The sequence below is a fragment of the Morus notabilis genome, unplaced genomic scaffold (genome assembly GCF_000414095.1).
Source record: "Morus notabilis unplaced genomic scaffold, ASM41409v2 Scaffold1340, whole genome shotgun sequence".
Taxonomy (NCBI): domain Eukaryota; kingdom Viridiplantae; phylum Streptophyta; class Magnoliopsida; order Rosales; family Moraceae; genus Morus; species Morus notabilis.
In genome coordinates, this window is record NW_010362232.1 from 135,264 (window position 1) to 152,051 (window position 16,788).

General features: G+C 34.8%; 2 protein-coding genes across 3 annotated transcripts; both read left to right on the top strand.

Moving 5' to 3' along the window:
- Nucleotides 1-1,919: 1,919 nt before the first annotated feature.
- On the top strand, nucleotides 1,920-7,334 carry LOC21394241. Of its 2 annotated transcripts, none has more exons than XM_024167792.1 (14): nucleotides 1,920-2,032; nucleotides 3,260-3,379; nucleotides 3,574-3,639; nucleotides 3,725-3,826; nucleotides 4,081-4,164; nucleotides 4,245-4,363; nucleotides 4,499-4,600; nucleotides 4,812-4,928; nucleotides 5,188-5,253; nucleotides 5,332-5,398; nucleotides 5,808-5,861; nucleotides 5,946-6,035; nucleotides 6,242-6,280; nucleotides 6,685-7,334. In XM_024167792.1, the coding sequence occupies exons 1-14, from the start codon at nucleotides 2,009-2,011 to the stop codon at nucleotides 6,802-6,804; spliced, it is 1,170 nt and encodes a 389-aa protein (XP_024023560.1). In that variant the 5' UTR covers nucleotides 1,920-2,008; the 3' UTR covers nucleotides 6,805-7,334. The 2 variants fall into 2 exon arrangements, with proteins under 2 accessions (XP_024023560.1, XP_024023561.1); XM_024167793.1 differs by lacking the exon at nucleotides 1,920-2,032 and adding an exon at nucleotides 2,547-2,780.
- Nucleotides 7,335-11,714: 4,380 nt separating this feature from the next.
- LOC21394242 (pentatricopeptide repeat-containing protein At1g10270) lies at nucleotides 11,715-15,458 on the top strand. The gene is made up of 2 exons (XM_010101476.2): nucleotides 11,715-12,285; nucleotides 13,036-15,458. The coding sequence occupies exons 1-2, from the start codon at nucleotides 11,831-11,833 to the stop codon at nucleotides 15,089-15,091; spliced, it is 2,511 nt and encodes an 836-aa protein (XP_010099778.1). The 5' UTR covers nucleotides 11,715-11,830; the 3' UTR covers nucleotides 15,092-15,458.
- The last annotated feature ends 1,330 nt before the right edge of the window (nucleotides 15,459-16,788 follow it).

Sequence of the window (16,788 nt, forward strand, 5' to 3'; positions counted from 1 at the left end):
CTTAACTTTAAAAAAAAATGCTTAATTTATGATTCAAATTCTTAAGGAGACGTTTAGTTCATGGATTAGAATCATGTGATTAGTTTGTGAGAAAAAACACTGTAACAAACTATGAACCATGATTCAAATCATGGTTTGAATCTTCCAACCAAACATCCTCTAATAATTTAATTCACTGCAAAATTTCTTTCCTTTTTTTTACAAAAAAAGGTGATGTAAAGTAGTTCCTTACTAAATGCATTTTATTTTGAAAATGTAATAAAATAATTACAAAATTAAATCGATGATATTGACTACATATTAGATTATCATACTCTCATACACGTTACATAAGCTCCTTTGAAGAGCATTTAATGAAATTTTGCATACTTGTACAATGATGTTTTTGTATGAATTTAATTGTAGTTATTTGATTGGGGTTGTGTAACATTTTAAAAGATCATTGGTCTACTCTGGTATTTAAGACTCTGTAGCGCTCCTATACACTCAAGAAAGTGGGTTTAATTATTGCAGAGATCGATATCCTAATGGTACACATAATTAGGGACGATTAGATATGATTAAATTCTAATACTGTGTTTGGTGAATATTTTTAAGGGACTGGATTGGATAATTTTTTTGTCTAGTCCATGCTCAAATCCTCTTAAAATGGGATATTGTTATCCCTTGCTGAAGCATGTGATAACTTTTAACATTAATGATTTATTTGTGAAAAACATTAAGGACTTATTTGTGAGTTTTCATAAAATTTAGGGCTCAATTATAATATTTTTAAAATTGAGGGTCAAAATGCAATTTTTATCTGAGTAAAATATTTTAAAAACTTAAATTTTTGCCTCTCAAGTGTTGAGAAATTACAATTTGATCTCAAAAATTTTAAAATTTGTTGCAAAAAAACCATTATCTTAATAACACAAGACCAAACATTGGACTAGATTAAACTAAAACTTAATCCTATCATTTCCTCTACATTCCAATCAATTACTCTAAAACTATCATATCTAATGTTGTTTTGTCTTGCGTATCAAACGAGTCTAACGAAATAATTTATAAAAATTAAAAATTTAAAGGACAAAGACACCACACTAAATATATATATTTTTTGGCTTTGTTTCACTTCTTTTTTTTTTTTAAATTAGGGAAAAGCTTGCGTGACTTGTCAACAAGAGTTCATAACTCATAACTGCTTTAAGGAATCTTATATCCTCCCTGGACTCTCAAAACTTCCCTTCCTTAAATCGAAACAAATCCCCTAAAAGAATCCAAACAAATTAAGGGGGGACAAGTAAGAAAAATTAAAGAAAATAAATTAATTAAAAAGTAGAAGTAAAAAGTGACAATTGTAGTGGGATTCTCATTTTCATAATCCACCAAAATAAATGAGTAATCAAAATACAGATAAGAATAGGATTCTTTCCTTTGTAATTATGCTTATCTCATATTCTCTCCAAAGTTCGCACTAATTAATGGTCAAATTGGCCAGAGTCTCTTTCATTAGCCGGAAAAAAATGCCATAATCTCTTACTAATTATTAACCTTTTCTTTTTCCTCTTCTTCAACACTTTGGAAAGGTTTTGTTCGTGTCGTCACCTTTTTTTTGCATGTCTTTTTTCTTTTTCTTTTTTTTTTAAAAATAAATAAATTCCCCACTTCTTCTTTTTAATATAAACAATTCCCCACTTCTAAGCTCTACCCACCTTTATTTACTTATTTATATTTTTCAATAATCACTCCACCTTCTGTTTGTATATAATAATTGTATTTTATTTGGTAATTTACAAATGTGTGTAAAAATAACATAGACATAAACAATAATTATAAAAATAAAAAAAAAGAATTTCGCTTTCTTTTCTCTTCCCCCATTTGGGTTGTCTCCTCATCACTGTCCTTCATTCTTTTCTTTAACTTTCGGTCTTTTCCTCTGAAAGAGAAACTAGAAAAGAGAAAAGAGAGAAAAGAAGGAAAAAAAAAACTCTTTCCTTTCAAGCTTGTTTCCTCCTGTTTGAGAATGATGAAGGCTTCTGTTGATTCCGTATGTCTTCTCTTCATATGACTCTCTCTCTCTCTCTCTATATATATATATATGTGTGTGTGTGTGTGTGTGTGTGTATGTATATATATGTTTGTGTGTTTGTATTGGTTTAAGGTGGTTGTAGTGAAATCTTACGAGTGTCCTGGGAATTGGGTTATTACAATTTTTGCCGTTTGTTTTGTTTCCATTTTCAAATTTCAAACATGTTTGTGGTTGGTGGTGGTGGAAGTTAACCGTTTTTTTATTTTTTTATTTTTTTCTTGTAAATTGTATTTTTTTTTCTTCTGCTTCTTTCTAGTTCGCGAGAGAAAAGTAAATGAAAATGAAAGTGAAATCAATATCTGGGTTTTGTCAGGGAAGATTCTTTTTTTTTTTTATGAATTGAAGATTCTTCCAATTCGTTTTTTGCCTTTTTGTTTTGGATTGTTTACTGATGTTTATTGGTAATTAAAAAACTGTGATTATCATTTTCTATGTGGCTTTGGATTATAACGACTTCAGTTCTCACATTTATATTGTTTGTTTGGTTACTGAGAAAGTTGGTAGAGGAATCGGATAGTAAAGGCACTGTTTTCTTCTTTGGAAATATCTCTATAGCATCATAACCAAGGACTTTTTTTTTTGGCTAAACTTGCTTTTGACGGTCTCTAAGGAACGAGAAATGAATTGAATTGTTTTCGACTGTTGAAGACTATAAGAGGGACGAGAGCGGATTTCTGGGCTACCCTTTTGAGCTCACCAAATCTCTGTATATCTCTCTTATTCTGTTCTTAGCACTGGATTTTCTCATTAACCAAACAGAGTGGAAACAGAGGCCAATTTAATTCTCAATTGTTCCCCACTGTTCCTCGTGTTTTAAGACCATTTGAACTTTTTAAGGTTTTTTTTAAATTTTTTTTTTTTAATTTTACATTACAGCTTAGTGGTAAAATATGGCTGAGAAATCTAACAAGTGTGAATTTTCTCAAACAATATATATATATATATATATATATACGCGTTTATATATATTTTGTATATAATAAAAGAGGGTCATATAGTCCTGGAAGATAGTACATCCCTGCATGGTATATGGATTGCTTGCAAAGTGGATTTCTCATATACCCCGTCCATTGCTGTGGGATTAATTTGAACCCAGAACCTTTTGGTTGGATCATTAGAATTATGGTGTTTACTAAATGTGACAATGAAATCTGAGACTCTTGTGCTTCTTTACTGTTTTCTCAGGCATCAGTGCTCTCGGATCCGAAGAGTAGGTCGTGCTTGTGCAGTCTGTTCGTTGTATCTTCTTTGATTTGCGGCGCCTACTTCATCGCCAGTGCATTCATCGACAAAGAATACAGAGAAGTACGTATCTGTATCGTGGTTGTTTCTTGAAAATAAGAAGAACGTGCTGTTTCTCGATTCGATATTGTGTCATACTGATCTGTCTAGTCCGTTGTTGTACTTGAACACGTTTTAGTCTGCAAAAGAAAACGGCTAACAGTAGTAATTTCCTGGTCTTGACTTATGTTAACCGGCTATTTGAATCTGGCGTGCAGAGATTGGGAAGATGGAAAGTTATGTATGGTTTGCAGAATACCAAACCCAACAATAATATGTGTCAGGTTTATCTCCTTTTTGGTTAAACTTTTCATAATGAACTTAAAAGCCATCTTCAAATTTTTCGAATAAAGCTTCTCTTTTCCTCAGAATCGATGTTACCCTTTGGAAACTGCGGCACTACCAGAAGGGATTATTGCCAAAACATCAAACCTGGAAATGCAACCGTTGTGGGGTGCTACCCCGAAAAATGTACGTGACGAATTTCCAACTTAGGAGTTATGGCATTTTAGCTACCCTAAAAGGCATCTTTTCACACAGAATACTTGTTATATCGCAACCACATACATTATATTAAGACTTCACGTGATCTAAATTTTTTAAAGCTATAGCCTATAGAGTGGTGACAAACTAAGCTTTTCTAAAAATAAGACAGATTATAGTCATATAGTGCAAGAGGTATATTTACTTTTTATTTACCGCCTAAATTGGAACCTTCATTTCAGAAAAGTTCAAACTCTTCGTTGAGCTTGCTGGCCATTGCAGTTGGCATCAATCAGAAGGAGGTGGTGAACAAAATTGTGCAAAAGGTGATGGTTGCTCCTCTTATGCCATTTTGCTTTTGGAACATTCGTCGTGATTCTGATAACTAGCTGTCACTATCTTGCAGTTTCCCGCCAGTGATTTTAGAGTGATGCTTTTTCACTATGATGGTTTTGTGGATGAATGGAAGGACTTGCCTTGGAGTGATCTTGCTATACATGTGTCAGCAGCGAATCAAACGAAATGGTAATATTGAAAATTTGGAACTACTCTTTTGAAATTAGAGTCAGTCGTGGCAAGTTAGCGTATTTGGCGGACATGAGTTTAGACACACCTTAGAAACATTTAACGAAGCAATTTTTTTTTTCTATGGTGATGCAGGTGGTTTGCAAAACGTTTCCTGCATCCGGATATAGTTGCTGAATATAATTATATTTTTCTCTGGGATGAGGACCTTGGAGTTGAGAATTTCAACCCAAAACGGTTAGCACGACCAGAATAGCTGTTTCTTACTCTTTAACATATTCTTTTATTGAGCCATGAGTATTGTTGAAATGCAACACAAGGAGTGCACATGATGAGACTATCAAATGTTGACATCTTGAACTTTTGAAACATAGTAATATAGCTGAAGTTTTCATATAATGGTGTTTAAATTTAGATATCTTGAAATTACAAATTGAATCTCCTGCAGATATTTATCAATTGTCCAGGATGAGGAACTTGAAATATCACAGCCGGCACTTGATCCTGTCAAGTCAGCGGTTTATCATTCAATTACCGCTCGCCAGAAGGGATCAAAAGTGCACAGGTCAGAGAGAATTTTTATAGAACATTTGGATTTTTATTTACCTTGTCTTACTCAGTAGCTGAAATAGATAGATTCAAAGGGCGGAGAATAGACTTTTATAATTCATAGGACCAACATATTTGGCAGTTGTACTGTATAGTCTTCTTGAACATTATGTTTGATTTCTCGTCCTTCGAGCACATGGTGTATTGTTTGGATATGATGTTATATTATATATTACAATTGAGTTTGATCCATTTTGCACACTTTCCTGTAACAGAAGGTATTATAAATTCAAAGGCAGTGGAAGGTGCGATGACCAGAGCTCGTCACCTCCGTGCGTGGGGTAAATGATCAGTCATTCCGTAGTTTCTATGTTGAAATATATTAGTTTGTTATTTTGATCATTTGTACTTGTTGGCAGTTGGGTGGAAATGATGGCTCCCGTGTTCTCTCGAGCCGCTTGGCAGTGTGTATGGCATATGATCCAGGTAAGAAATCTCTATGAAACTCAATGGTATAATAGGATCATTGTTATTTTGTAAATTTCTACCCTTTGGCCGTAATAATTACATTTGATTGCGGAATTTCAAATCGAAACCGATGATTGTGTCGTAATATGATACAGAATGGTGGGTCTACTAAGATTAAAATATAAGGGAAGCTTTTTCAAATCAAAACCCGATGATTGTGTCATAATATGATACGGAATGGTGGATCTACTAAGATTAAAAAATAAGGGAAGCTTTTGTGATGCACTCTTGATTATGTTATGTTGAGATACTCAACATGGTATTGTGGAAGTATTCCAATTGCATCAACTCTAAATTGGACACTATCAACAGTGCTTTTTGTCTATCTGTGGTGATTATTCTCTTAATTGTTTGTTACCCTTTGCAGAATGACTTGATCCATGCATGGGGCCTCGACATTCAACTCGGTTATTGTTCACAAGTAACTTTTTCTCTCTTGTTCTATTGGCTTCCTTTTCGGACTTGGTTAGTCATTCTTAACCGTGTTGAGACTTCTTCTATTCAGGGTGATCGAGTTAAAAAAGTTGGCGTGGTTGATGCAGAATATGTAGTGCATATGGCTCTCCCCACACTCGGTGTATCCAGCAATATTAAGGCAAGCATCACCCAAAATTCTTTACCAACTTGTCCTCTTATTCTCCTGTAGAATTACTCAAATATGTCGAACAACATATTGTACTTGTATCTCACATCTCCTACCATATATTGATCTGAGTAATCTACGTTAAATGCTCTAACTTATTAGCAAATTTTTCCTCCTTTTGCTAAAGCGTGACGAGTTCAGTTTCTTTGAAATTGCAGGCTGAATCTGGCTCCCAAAACGTTGATAATAGAGCTAAGGTAAATGTTCAATATATCAATGCTTTGCCTTATGCAGTTCCATAGTGACTTTAGATGTTGTAAAGGGATGGTAACAAAACCTCTGATACATTTTATCAAAATGTTGCGTTCCACCCTACGTGTTTAGGAATGCTGCACCTACATTTTACAAACCGTGTTGAAAACCGAACATATTTTCTGGGGGAGGTTTTTACGCTATTGTAAGACGTAGGGAATAGTTTTAGCATGACTCGTAAAACGTAGGGGATAAGTGCAACGTTCTTGGAAATATAGGGTGAATGCAACATTTCGATAAAACATAGAGGAGATTTTTGTTATTATCTCTCTTAAAACTTTGTGCTCTCAGATGCTTGTTTTCTGATCATGTGTAATCACTTGTGTTATTTCCTCCTTTGGTCTTGCAGGTCAGGCTGCAATCTTCGATCGAAATGAAGATCTTCAAAGAAAGGTGGGCGAATGCGGTGACAGAGGATAGATGTTGGGTCGATCCATTTCGGTTGCCAGCAAACCAAAGTAGTCGATAATTTTATTTGTATAGAGGCCGACCATTGGCAAACAACACAAGGTTTATAGTTATCGCGGTGCATAAGAAACCACAGAATTCTGTACAGGTTTTTTACACATACACAGTTTCCGGTAAGGAGTCTCAAACAGCTGTGACAAATACTTCAAAGTTGAGTTATCGTGGTGCATAAGAAACCACAGAATTCTGCACAGGTTTTTACACACACACAGTTTCCGGTAAGGAGCCTCAAACAGCTGTGACAAATACTTCAAAGTTGACAAGAAAGAAACTTTTCGACAAAGAATGACTGAACCATTTGTATTTTAAAGAACGCCGAAATTGCGGTTAGTTGTACATCAGGCAAGAACAGCAGTTGAGCTTTCCTTTTGTGAATGTATCATGCATTCCATTCTTTTGTAAATTAAAACAAAATAAGCTTACATTATGGATGGGGTGTTCATTCCTTTGAAAAGATTGTACAGTTTCTGTATTTTAGTCCTTAAACTAATTTCAATCTATTTTAGTGTGATGAAATTAGTCTTTTGAAATAGATCTTGTGCCGCTAGTGAAAATGAGAAATTTTGAAACATAGGTCTCGTTCATTTCGCCGATTCGAGTTTTGCTACAGTAAAAAGCTCTCAGAAACAGTCACATCTAACTTTTTTATTACAGTAAAAAGCTCTTACATAACGTTGCATTTCAACTCAAATTAAAAACTCGAATCAACGAACTAAACGGGCCCATCCATTGAGAAATTAAAAAAAAAACGTAGAGGGAAAACAGATTTTTTAAAAAATTAATGGAACCTGCTGGCTTCGCCCTTACACGCTGCCCACGTGCCATTCCTATTTAAGTGACGGTAGAATTAATATTTTAATCGTTTTCAGGGAATTAGCTGGTTAAATAATGATTTGATATAATCAAAATTAAACTACCGATTAAAGCTGTAAGTTTGGGCCGGGTTTAATGGGCTGGGCCGACCCTTTTTTTTTAGGATTGGCCGGCTCAACCTGAAATTCCCATTCAGGTCATTGGACCCAAGCTGGGATACTACTGATCGCGCATAACTCGTGCTATTTTCTATCATATTTTTTTTATATGTATTTATGTCATATTTTTAATTGTAAAGATTAAGGGTTAGTTTGCTTAATATACTCAAACTCAAAAAATTGAGTCTGCTACCATGTTTTTTTCACAAAAAATTTAAATTTCAAACGTTAGCATAAAAAATTATGGTTTGAGTACACCTTTCAAACGGATCATTTATTACACCAATATAATTGAGACATTTTTTTATGGAAAACTATGAATATATAATTGAGACATTTTAAAGGTCAGAGTTTAAAATAAATTTAGTTTAGGTTGGATTTAATTTTGAGAAAAACATAAAACTACATGCATAGACCCCTCAAAATTTTTTTTTTTTAAAATAAGCTGTGAGGATGTTACATTTTAGGGTAATCTTAACAAATACTTTTTAAAAGTGAATGAATCAGGATTTTTACCCTTTATTCTTGATTCATAACCTTTTTAGTCAAATAATTACACTAACAAAATGATATTTATCAAGAATAAGAGATACAAGTCTAGATTCATGCACTTTTAAAAATAAATTCTGTAATTTTTTCTACATTTTATAGTAGATTCAAGTACTACTGCTATGCTTGAAACCACTTTCCAGAAAGTAGAATTGCTTATTTATTATTTTTTTACTGTGTTATTTATCTTTTTATATCTAATGTTTTAAGTTTACTCTTACATTAAAAGGAAAGAAAAAGTAAGTGATTAATTTTTCTTTTTAATAATGTGTTTATTTATTAGTAATAGAAATTTAGTGGGCTCCACACAATATATAAAATAAGATATAAAATGTCAATCTTTGCACTTTATTTAGTATTGATTCCCTATACAAGAGAATAAATGTTAAATTTACTTATCTATACTCAATAAATTACTATATAGTCAATGATTATTTAATTGTGTAAAAGAATATTTTAGTGATTACATCATAATATTGTTATTCCTAATTTTAATAAACATAAGAAAGGGAATAATGTTGTTTCCCATTACATCATCTAATAATTAAGTAAACTGTCACGCCCCCAAACAGGGGTTAGTGACGTGGAGGCTTGTTTAGAAATTAAACCTGATTAAGAAAGTGATTAAACGATTAACAGTTCAAAATTTGATTTCAAATCTGAAATATTCAGGTATTTCTAAATAAACCCCACTATTTTAAAGAAATTAAGTTTTTAAGAAAAAGTGAGGCGGACTTTACAAAAAACAGTTACTATTAAGATCAACATCAAAAGTCAGCCTCCGGCATCTACAGGGTTTACACTTGTGCATACATAAATAAGTACAGAAAAGTAAATAACTAACATCAACCACAGTCGAGTTATGTTTTAGGTTTACAATCCATAGTTAATACATGCCTTGAATAAATCTGATAATGAAGGAAAATACTTCACTGCTTCCTTTCTTCTAGAACCGAGTTCCTCACCTATTCTGCGCTACTTCTAGTGTCGCCTGGGTGGGGTTAAATACATTTTGAAACATAGAAAAAATGAGCGAAAGGCCCAATAGGATAAAATTTTAAAGAACTGAATAAATAAGTAAATAAATAAAATGAAATAATTAGGTCTGAAAGAAATCAATCAGAACCAAACAACTTTTTTCTGAAAGGTAAATAAACTTAAGTTTCAGTTTACAGGTAACCAGCAAGTAATTTATTGATAAATTACTTATGACCAAAAGCAAGGTCTTATCACCACCATAGTGGCTCGTCCAAGTTGCGGGTTCTGTCCCCAAGGATACGATCTCCATATCCTGTCTAGGCTACCAGCGGGCTTACTAGTTCGCAAGATATCTCATCTTAAGAAAATGTTCATTAAAATTTGAAACCAGTTCATTATGAGGTCAATAGTAATAATCAATCTATTGTCTTTAAACAATTTTCTTTATCAAACCTGTATTATCTTTTAAAAATATTTACATAGCCAAAATACTTTAAAACATGCTAACAAGGATATGAAAAGAATATCATACCTCTCGGATCTCAAACCTGTGGCTAACTTCACATAGCCCTAGTTCCGCTTGTCTTCGAAGCTCCAAGTCCAATCGTGTCACTAGCTTCGTCATCAAAACCAACAATTTAGAGTTTAATCCTTCCCTCTAGACAACCAAGTTTAATTATATTCAATTGTATCGTGCCTTAACTCAAAATCAAAGTTCATAAACAATTCTTAATTCAAATCATGATTCTTTGAGAATTGGAATTCAATTAAGAGAAATGGAATGGAAACAAGGATTAATGTGGCTAATCCACTCACTTAAGTTCCCAAATGAAGTTAGATTGGTTCTACATTGAGTTTCAGGGTCAAAACAGAGTTTTTGAACTGTTTAGGGTCGGACTCAGTATGCACCGGTTAACCGATGATAGAAAAGTGCAACTCCACCGATCAGCCAGTGGAGTGGTGACCGGTCGACCGGTAGGGACAAATGTCAGGGCCAAAAATGGCCAATTTGTGAAGAACAAAGCCAAATCCTGTAAATTTTGGGTCCGATTCAACATATCTCAAAAGAAATTAACAAAACCAAGTTCCAATCAACAAATGGGGTTCAAAGAATCAAAAACCCCTAAATTTCATTAAGGTTTCATCAAAACTCATTCAAAAGTGAATCTAAATCAAAAATCACCAAACTCGACTAAAAATGAGTTCCACAAGGCTAGATCTGAAATTTAAAGAGAGTTTCAAAGGGTTTTACCTTGATCTAGGCTTTTATGTTGAAACTTCTTGAGAAGCATCATTTTTTGTTCGAATCCGGTTCAAAATCCGCTTAGAGAGAGAGAGAAGCTTTGAACGAGGGAGAGAGAGAAAGTGAGAACGAGAGAGAGCTCTGAGAAAGAGAGAGAGACGTGAGAGTGGGTGGGAGAGAGATGCACGAGAGAGAGAGATTGAGAGACTGGGAGAAGGAGAGAGTGAGAGAACGCGAGAGTGAGAGGGAAAATAAGAAAAAGAAAAGTAAAGGAAAAGAAAATAAAGGAAAAAGTAATACTGAATGGTAAATAAAAGGAAATGATGGAAGTATGTATTCTACACACTTCCGGGGTGGAATTGTGAATACTAAAAGTAACTTAAAATTTCTTAATCAATTAAGAAAATCAAATTAGACACACTAATAAATCATAATTAGTATAATTAAACCTATTTAATTCTTGAGAGCATTACATAAACATTTAAAATGAATAAAAGATCCTTAATCTTATTTTTTAATTTCCTTTCAAATCTCATTACCTTTTTCATTACATTATATTATGGTTTAGTAAATGCACATTTTAAATTAATGCAAATGTATACAATCAAATTATATTTAATAAGCAACCTTTTCACCATCAACACTTAATTTTTACCTTTAAAATTATCAAATTAATCCTAGTATGAGTGATATGATGGTATATATTTACAATAACAAAAAACTCAAGACCCGTTTTGTAAAAAAGTTTAAAAAGTGGTGATTTGAACCCGTTTGGTAAAAAAGTTCAAAAGGTGGTGATTTGAACATTTGTAGTTTAAAATGAGTTTAAACTTTTGGTTCAAAACGTTTTGATGAAAATAAGGGAGTTTAAATTATGAATTATTTACCAAATGTTGATTCATTTGAACTTTTTTTATTCAAACCACTTGAACCATTTTGCCAAACGAACTTTAAGAGTCACTACTGTTAAGGTTAATTTAGTCATTTTAAATTGAGCTAATTGAGGAAAGGTATATATTTATTAACTATTAATTAATTGTAATATGATGACAATGGTAGAGATTTGTAGCAATTAAAAACTAAAAGTTAACTGTTTAAATAAACCTAAAATACGGGGTACAAAATATAAATAACACCCCTATTTTTGTTTGGTAGAAAGTCCCTCACTCTTGCTTATTTTCTGACTTTCGTCCTCATTTTCCCATTGTAGGGTTTAAGCATTTCTCTCTGATACAGTACCTCTCTCTCTCCCCTAGGGTTTCTCTCTCCTCCCACAAACCCCAGCCATGTCCGTATATCGCCTCCTCCTCCGCTCTCTCCGCCGCCCCTCCACCACTCCCCAAACCCTCACAACCACATCCCTCCTCCATATCACCAACACCACCACCACCATCCCAGACCTCACTTTCCGGCGATCCTTCGCCTTCTCCTCCGCCGAAGAAGCAGCAGCCGAGCGCCGCCGCCGCAAGCGCCGCCTCCGCATCGAGCCCCCTCTCCAGGCCCTCCGCCGCGACCCCCACTTCCACCCTCCACCGCGTGACCCTAACGCGCCGCGCCTCCCCGACTCCACCTCCGCCCTAGTGGGCCCCAGACTTAACCTCCACAACCGCGTCCAGTCCCTCATCCGTGCCGGCGATCTCGACGCCGCCTCCTCCGTCGCCCGCCACTCCGTCTTCTCCAACACCCGTCCCACCGTCTTCACCTGCAACGCCATCATCGCTGCCATGTACCGCGCCAAGAGGTTCACTTTTCACTCTAACTCAACTCTGCATTCACCATTTCTCCTTATCATATTTATTCCTATTTAAAAAAAAAAAGTTGTAAATTTGCATATATACATGTCCGTGTGTGTGTAAATTTCATTGTAAATTTGCTATATTTGGCATCAAAATGGTGAAAAATAACATACTTTGATATGCTATTCTACTCTACTCTTCATTCAACATTTCTCTCCCAATTGTTCCTATTTTTTTATTTTATATAAGAGTTTTCATTTTTGCTCCTAGTTTTTGCTTTAGAACATTTCCAAGGTAAAATGTCAATAGTAATGCTATATTTGGCACCAAAAAGGGTGAGGATAGCATATTTATGCAATTCTACTCTACTCTGCATTTACCTTTTCTCCTTATTCCTCCTACAAGTTTTTCCTTTTTCTTTTTTTTTTAATTTGTAGACTCTACATGATTTAGATAAAGAAAAGATTTTTTCATTCATGCTCCTAGTTTTTCCTTTTAACTACACTTCATTTTTTAATTTAGAAACCCAAATAAACCGAAAGTTCATAAATTTTTTTACTTGAAGCTTAAAAACAGAATTAAACTCAATTGTAGGTTTAGTTCATTCAGTAAAAAAATAAAAGAGGATTCAAAAAGAACCAAAAGAAAAAAGTGATAAATAGATATAAAAAGTAAGTTAAAAAATGTATTAGGGGTTATGATTTTAGTCTAACTCACGCCATGTGACAAAAATTTCTTGCTCCACAACTAAACAGGTACAATGACGCTATTGCGCTTTTCCAGTTTTTCTTCCAGCAGTCCAACATTGTTCCCAACATTGTCTCTTACAATAACTTGATTAATGCGCATTGTGATGAGGGGAGAGTTGATGTTGGTCTGGATGTTTTTAGACATATTATGGCTAATGCGCCTTTTAGTCCATCACCGGTCACGTACCGGCACTTGACCAAAGGGTTGATTGATGCTGGGAGGATTGGGGAGGCTGTTGATTTGTTGAGGGAGATGTTGAACAAAGGGCATGGTGCAGATTCCTTGGTTTACAACAATTTAATTTCCGGGTTTTTGAGCTTGGGCAATTTGGAGAGAGCTAATGAGCTTTTTGGCGAGCTTAAGGAAAGGTGTCTTGTGTATGATGGGGTTGTGAGTGCCACGTTCATGGATTGGTTTTTCAACAGAGGGATGGAGAAGGAGGCGATGGAATCGTACAAGTCGTTGCTTGATAGGCAGTTCAAGATGATACCAGCTACTTGTAATGTTCTATTGGAGGTTTTGCTTAAGCATGGAAAGAAGACTGAGGCTTGGGCGTTGTTTGATCAGATGCTGGATAATCATACCCCTCCAAATTTTCAGGCTGTCAATTCAGAAAGTTTTAGCATAATGGTTAATGAGTGTTTCAAGCTTGAGAGGATCGAGGATGCAATTGTGACCTTTAGGAAGGTGGGAACGAAGGTAAATTCGAAACCTTTTGCTATGGATGTTGCTGGCTATAATAATATCATTACCAGATATTGTGAAAATCGGATGTTGTCGGAGGCCGAGTCAATGTTTGCCGAATTGTGCTCCAAGTCGTTGTCCCCGGATGTCCCTACTTACAGGACTCTTATTGAAGCATATTTGAAGGAAGAGCAGATAGATAATGCTCTGCAGATGTTCAACAGAATGGTGGAGGCTGGTTTGAGGGTTGTTGCTAGTTTTGGTAATAGGGTGTTTGATGAATTGATTAAGAATGGTAAAGCAGTGGACTGTGCGCAGATTTTGAAGAAAATGGGGGAAAAAGATCCTAAACCCGATGTCAGTTGCTATGAGGTTGTGATCAAGGGGCTTTGCAATGAAGGAGCATTTGATGTGAGCCTGGATTTAGTAGAAGAGGTGATGAGGTATGGAATTGGTGTTACTCCTACGCTGCAGCAGTTTGTAAATGAGGCTTTTGCAAAAGTTGGGCGGGGACAAGAGATTGAGAGAGTGTTGAGCATGGATCGATGGGGACACACCCCGCCCTCTCGTACAGAACGACCAGGACAACAGCCATTAGGGAGAGCTCAAATGGCGGGACCATCACATGCACCATCAGGACCTGGTCAAATGTCTTCATGGTCAAATCCTTCATTTGGATCCCCGCAAAGGACTGGATTTCATCAGTCACCATCGGCGTCTCCTCAGATGACTGGACCTTACCAAGGTCCCCCTCAAATGGCAGCCCCTGTGAACACGTATTCGGGATCATCTCAAACGGTAGGATCCCAGCACCCTCCATCAGAGCCTCCTCAAATGGCAACACCATATTATCAACAGTCACAATCTCCACAAATGGCAAGACCATATTACCAACAGTCACAACCTCCTCAAATGGCGAGACCACATTACCAGCAGTCACAATCTCAAATGGCAGGACCATATTACCAACAGTCACAATCTCCTGAAATGGCAGGACCATATTACGGACAGTCACAATCTTCTCAAATGCCTGGAACTCACCACCCTCCTTCGCAACCCCAACATGTGTATGCAACCCAACACTCTTCTTCAGTATCTCCACCAATGGGAGGACCCCAGCATTATCCATCAGGAAACCATCGAATGCCAGGATTTCAGCATCATACCGGACACCCACAAGTGGCAGAGTCATATAATCCAATGTCACAACCCCCTGAAAAAGCTGGATGGGAAATGGGAGCACCACACCGCCAATCAGGACCTTCACAACCAGGACCATATCCCTCGCGATCGGACTCCCATCAAATGTCTAAGCAGGAACAGGTGCAATCTGAATCCCAGCAGCCCCAAGTAGCAGAACAGGTAGCAACTGCTTGATTCTTTACTCGAAATTCATGGAGTTCGCATTTCTTTCACGATTTTATTCCGGTCCCGAACATTCCTACTTTATTGTTATCTGCCAAGCGTATCCTCACGTCGGAAGCATATGCTGTAATTTCAGTCGAGTATAAGAATGAGGTAGACTTTGATATGGTGTATGAAGGTATGCTTGAGAGTTTTAATTCTCTCCAAGTAACTACTGATTCTCCTTCATACGTTATACATATACACAAACGAGCGGTTAATTATTGTTGTAGTTTTGCGCTCTGGATATTTGACAGAGACGCTTTGATGAATAATAATTTTAAATTTACTACAGTTTTGCATTTCCCCCTATCGAATAGATGACTATCTTCTGAATGTGATGCTGATAATAATCTCTTAACGTTAATTTCCACAGAAAAAACTCTGAATAAATATTAGCATGATAATGCCGAGTTTCTGCTGTGGAAACATTTTTTACAGTTTCAGGAATTTGTATTTTATATTGTTCCTATCAGCGTTCTGAGGATAATGTCAAAAAAGGAATCTTTTGATTTCCTTACCTAAGTAGGCTGAATGTAGGACTGCGACCTTTTATTGGGTGTTGAATGAAAATATACTTGGGTTTTTGTTTGTTTGTTTTTTTTTTTTTTTTGAAATGAAAAATATACTTGGATTAAGTGGGTGAAGAATTGAAGATAATTAGGACAATATAACAAGAACATTATTCGAAAAAATTGAGGATCATTTTTGAACTAGGAGTTTCTCTATAGTCTCAATTTTTAACTGTTGAATCTGGTTAACATCACATTAGATTGAAAAAATATGTAGGGTAAACAAATTTTGAATTTCACGACTAAAAAGTAAAAAACACCAGTAATTTTATTTGTACATGGACTATCAGAGAAACTCTCTTAAAGTATTTCCTTTTACTTTCCTTTTTGGCGTTTGACTGGTTAACTCTACGGTGAGGAACATGAGAAAGAAGAGGAATGTCATCTTGAGCTTAATTTACATATAAAATTGGATTAATTACAAAAATTATCTCTAAATTATATCTCTTATAACACTTTGCCCTTTAATTTTAAAAACGTAATATCTATTATCTCTTAATAATGAAATGTTAATAAAAAAAATCCCTCCATTAGGCTTTTAAGTGGACATTTAATTTACTATTTTAAGAGTATTTTGGTAATTTTATGGTTTAAAATTTAATTTGAATTCAAACTAATTTAAAATTATAAAAAAAAAAGTTCATAAATTTTTTATTCTAAAAAAAAAGATTCATAAAATTTTTAACTTATTCAATTAATAATGAATATATCATAATTAAAAGTTTAAATTTAAATTAGTTTTAAATTCAAACAAAATTTTAAATCATAGAGCTACTAAAATATCTTAAAAATAATAAATTAAATGTTAATTTCCATTTAAAAGCTTAACGGATGGGTTTTTTTCGTTAATATTTCATTGTTCAAGAGAAACGGATATTACGTTTCAAATATTAGAGGGCAAAGTGTTACAAGGGTATAGTTCAAGAGGAGATTTTATAATTAATCCTACAAAATTTGATCTTATTTGCCCCACTAATTTTTTCTTTTAACATTTGATCTACTTAAAACATTTTTTTTTACTAAACTAAACTTAAAAATATATATATATAGATAAAAAAATGTATATATAGATAAAAAAAAATGTAAGACCGTCTCTAA